The 4,861-nt window shown below is 49.1% G+C and overlaps 2 protein-coding genes across 2 annotated transcripts; both read right to left on the reverse strand.

Annotated features, from left to right (window-relative positions):
- Nucleotides 1-18: 18 nt before the first annotated feature.
- On the reverse strand, nt 19-2,052 carry TEOVI_000824000 (NLI interacting factor-like phosphatase, putative; the record flags this gene model as incomplete). The annotated part of the gene is made up of 1 exon (XM_067221862.1): nt 19-2,052. The coding sequence occupies one exon, from the start codon at nt 2,050-2,052 to the stop codon at nt 19-21; it is 2,034 nt and encodes a 677-aa protein (XP_067077963.1).
- A 757-nt stretch (nt 2,053-2,809) lies between these two features.
- On the reverse strand, nt 2,810-3,721 carry TEOVI_000824100 (mitochondrial carrier protein; the record flags this gene model as incomplete). Its single annotated transcript, XM_067221863.1, has 1 exon — nt 2,810-3,721. The coding sequence occupies one exon, from the start codon at nt 3,719-3,721 to the stop codon at nt 2,810-2,812; it is 912 nt and encodes a 303-aa protein (XP_067077964.1).
- Nucleotides 3,722-4,861: the final 1,140 nt, after the last annotated feature.

The following is a 4,861-nucleotide window of genomic DNA, read 5'->3' on the forward strand; positions in this document are numbered from 1 at the left end:
TGTACCCTGTTGGAATAACTACTCGGGTGGTGAAGGTACGTCTTCCTCCCACACCCTCGCGACGGCATCTTGATAATCCCTCATGGCTTGCAACATCAAATACGGTGGCAGCGTGGCCAGCGTCCTCAGCAACTTGAGAAAGCTGCTTAAGACATCATCACCCTGAGTCCGTTGCAACGCGTCATCCATTTCCTCAATGATGAAGGGATCACAGAAGAGAACATTGTTCGGTTGAAAACTCACCTCCGGCCCGCGGTCATCCAAAAGAATTACACGATCGAGTGGCCGCCCCAACAGTGAAAGGTCTTTTTTATAGGTATCCCCCACGGCCGTGCAGTGGTGCCTGTAGAGCCGATGTGCTTTATGGTGAGGGTCCAGATGGTCGAAGATCGAGGTCGCGTACTCCTCTGTACCCGTAGTAAAGAATACAACTTCAAATGTTTCAAAGCAGTACTCCAGAAGCTCCTTTGCGAAGGGTCTGATACAAACATAAAGACGTTGTTGGAGGCGAGAGCGTGCGCTACACATTGGCGAGAGTTGTGCTTTCCGGTTGACTAGTTGTGGTGATGAGGGTTGTGATGGGGTGGAGGCACACGCCTTATCTGGTTCATAACCCTCACTACCACAACCTGCGCTGGCTGCCGCATAGGTGCCGACCTGATCAGCAGAAGTTGGTATGTTCAGTTCGATCTCCAAATGAAAGGAATTCTCCGCCGGGTTCCACCACGAGGGGCGCCTCTCAAAGGTATGCACAAGGGTGTCATCCAAGTCGAGACAACACGTTGTACGTCCTACATGTTCGCTGCGCTGTTCTGGGAGAAGATACTGCGTTACTTTTCCCCGGTCCACAGACCCCTGGCGAACAGGTGAGAAATAACCCGAATGATGCGGAGCTGCCTGGACGTCAGGAACATGGAGCTCAGGAGAAGCGCTTGCGCACCTCTGGGGAGCACAATCTTCCATATGTTCCTGTCGTCGATGGTTACAATGCGGTTCTTCAGCACCCACGCACCTACTAGTAGTAAACCCACGGTCTACCTCCAAGTAAGAAAGCAGATCGCGCAATAACTGTCCTACAGGCCTGTCAGGGGGCGCCACCGAACTCGCTACCGGTTGAGTGGTCTCCGGCACATATATTTCCCCTTCGCCGCTGTCGGTGATGTTGGGTGGTTGAATAGTTGACCAGCAATCCGAAAGCCCGCCGTGCCCGCTGGGGCGATCGTGGTTTTTCGCACTTCCACTGAAAGTTGTTTGATTTTTTGTGTGCCGGGACTGGGAGCTAGGAGCTGAGTTCGTGTCCGATTCATTGGATGAAGGAGTAAGGCCATCCGGTATCAACTGATCCAATTCTTTTTTAGGTGATGGGTGCAGCACCTGCGTCGGTTGACGGGAGCTTTTGCGAGTAAGAACACTGGTCATGCCGCCGAAAGCTGCTACTGCTCCCCCACAGGACACTGGACTGCTATTCTGCGTGCTGGGATACACCGTACCACATTCTACATCTAGTTGTCCGTCTCTCCCACCAAACCGACTCCATGGTGAGAGCCAACAGGACGTGAGAGCGGGAGACGACTGCGATGGCGTATCTGTTGGGGTGTCGGGTTTACTCAGCTCCTCGAAGCATCCAACAGAAGCGGACCTGTAAGCTCGGTGGGGAGGAATGTTACCAACTGCCCGCGCTGCAACGTCCTGTTTATCAACTGATGGGTGAATATCAGAACGGCGACCTGCCACAGCTGGAACGAGGGTGCTAGGAAGAGCAGAAAATATATTGAATGAGGTGCCATACGGACTGTGACGATATTTCTGGTGGTGCACATTATGCTTCACCTTTCCGCAACTAGTAGTCGAGATGCCTGATGATCCGCCCATCCCCCAAGTTGTCGATAGTCCTGGATATGGCACGCTGTAGGCACGTGCGAGGCGCAGCGGACTTTGCTGATGAGCGCGTACTGAACTATCATGTGGTGAACCCCACTCTTCATAATCCCGTGTCTCCATCTTTCCGTATTGTGGGTTGTCAGGCGGTGCGACGAATCCACTACGTCGCATTGCTGACCCTGTTGCACCGGTTCCTTAGTGATATTAAGACGACTCTGATAATTGATATCTGGGTACAACTTAGGTTTTTTACTGTGCACAAATTTAACAACACGACCACACGCGAATAAAAATGCAAATTATATAAAAAAAAAAGCGAAACAGAGGGGGAAAAAATAAAGAGCAATGATAAAGGGTGAAAACAGGAAGTAAACGAAAGGGACCTAGCACTATAAAATAGCGAGAGGTGAAATGCGAGAGTAGAAACAAACAAAAAACCGCAGAACAAAATGAAAGCAGAGAATGTAAGCACCGAAGGTGAGAAAAGGCGAAAAAGAAATCTCGCTTCCCTTCCTTTGGTTCACCCCTTCCCCGTCCTCACACATTCGTCGTAGGGCCGCAACGTCGTTAAAAAAGATAAACGGATACGTCAAATTAGTTTTCTCCTGGTGAGATGTACACCAACCAGCCGTCTTCTTTAAGAAATTCGATACGAAGAAAGCTATGGCGTTTTATTTGCTGTTTGTACCACGCGAGCTGAACGTCAAAACCAACCGCCTCTCTCTCTCAAACAACCAACCAAAAGGAAAATGAAAAAAAAAGGCAATCTTCCGGCTCTCCACACACACACACACATACACACATACATACGCAAACACTCCATGAAGGCTTAAAAAGCCAACCACCGGTGACACCACCACCAGGAACAAAAGGGACAACAACATCACCACCGTGTTGTAACGGCCAACACACCAAGTATGCATTAGTGTTATTTTTCATGGAAACGATAACAACTACAATAACGACGAACCACTTCGTATGTTGTAAAGAAGACACTACCGCCGATGGAAATCCACGTTACGCGAGGAACTGCACCGCGGAAGAATCGCTGCATGGGCCCCCACCTATCCGTTGGGCGCGGTACTTCATGAAGTAACTCCTGAAGCGCACCACACACCACTGAAAGTTTTTTTGGGCGCCCCGCCCTCGGGCTGCTCACCTGTCCAAGCATAATGCGCGTCTTCAGAAGGTCTAGCGGTGTTGTAATAAATGCGGCGGTAGCGCCTCCTAATGCGCCACATAGTGGTAAGTAATGGGGCCGTCTGTCTGTGTGCAGTGCCACTTTGAGTGCCTCATAGCACAACATCTGTATGACAGCGAAAGGGACATCACGTAGCAGCATGACAGGTATCCCACTGAGAAGGTTCGGAATACCTCGTACTCGCATGCTTGTTGGTGCTGTATCCGTAGCAACACCAGGTGTAACACCGTGAGTTATGTGTACCAATGCGCTGCGCAGGTTCCTGTGTTGCCCCGCCTGAAGCCGCTGCTTCAGCATCTCTATCGGGACACGAATGCAGGAGGCTGTTGTTTCACCCACCACAGCGGCAGTCGCCTGCGACGCAAGTTGCCACTGTTTTCTCCCTGCATAAGTCACATCACTTTGCCCATCATCTTCCCCCAACAGAGCCCGCTTTGTCAAGTCGTAACCAACAAAAAATGCCGCACCACTCGGAACGGAACCAATGGCCACGGCACTGAGGCCACGATAAACGCCGACGAATCCCCCCGCACGGCGGAATCCGTCTCGTGACTGCAGTCGAGTTTTGATAGTGTCAATCGGGTACAGTGTAAAGTCCACGACAAGACCAGCCGCCGCACCTGCCACAAACGAGTCCATTCACGTGGCCTCTTTTATGGTGCGCAACCACTTGCAAACAAAACAAATATAATATAAATACGAGAAGTTCGAGGTTAGGAAGAAGAAGGGAGAAATAAATACAGTTGACAACATATCAAAAGTGAAAAAGGAAGGTACAATACAAGTAAGGTACGCACAAAAATTCTGTGTGTGTGTGTGTGTGGAAATCAGAACAAGTCACATCCATTCCTACCACTAGGAAAGGGTAAAACAAGTAACGCGGGAGGTGGGGGTGGGAGGCAGAGGAAGTATCAAAAAATGAAAAAAAAAATAAATGAATAGCATTGTTTCTCCTTACCCCCTCACTTCAGCTGACTTTCAGTGCTCGTCTTTCTTCTCCCCCGCTTTTTTTTTTGCTTTTTCTCACCTTCAGAACATAACATCCTCATCTAATAAAGTAGCCATTTACGACACCCTTAACCACCTGTCCGTCACGCCAACGTTTGAGAGGGACCGCACATAATCACACAAATAATTAAATAGATTGAACAGAGAAAACGAGAAAAAGGTGGTGGAAATAAACACATAGACAAGACAGTGCAGGAGGGAAAATAAATTTGTGTTCGTGGCGCCAGCACAAAATGACGCGACACGCTCAATGGGGAGGGGAGTTTAAAAAAAAAAAAGCAAAGCAAAACAGTGAGGAAGAGCGCCAAGACACACTCTGCGCATGACTGCAGCACCTTTCCCCTTTTCAGTCGGTGAACAAATAGGTCGAACCCCTGTTACCCCCTCCTGCAAATAGATAAATTGCCTCTTCTTCTTCCGCTTCCCCTTTACCCCGTGATTTTCTCTGTTGTCATTCTTTTTTCTTTACCTTAAAAAAAAATACATTTCCTCCCGCCAAAGGAAATACCCTCATCGTAAAGACTGAACTTCACAGAGACGGGTAGAGGGGTGAAGGGACAGCGACGACAAAGGGAGACGGCACATAATTCCTGGTGTTTCAATTTTTCCTTCTCCCTTTCCCTCTCCTTTATTTCCCATTTTCAACATTGTTCGTCGCGTCACTTCGCAAAAAGAAAAGAAAGGAGGGACATTCCCCCCTACCCCTTACACACGGCCCCATACACAAACAAAAAAACATGATACATTTCTTTACCCCCTCTCTCTCTCTCT

This window comes from Trypanosoma equiperdum (assembly GCF_001457755.1).
Source record: "Trypanosoma equiperdum strain OVI genome assembly, contig: ctg_1511, whole genome shotgun sequence".
Classification (NCBI taxonomy): Eukaryota; Euglenozoa; class Kinetoplastea; order Trypanosomatida; family Trypanosomatidae; genus Trypanosoma; species Trypanosoma equiperdum.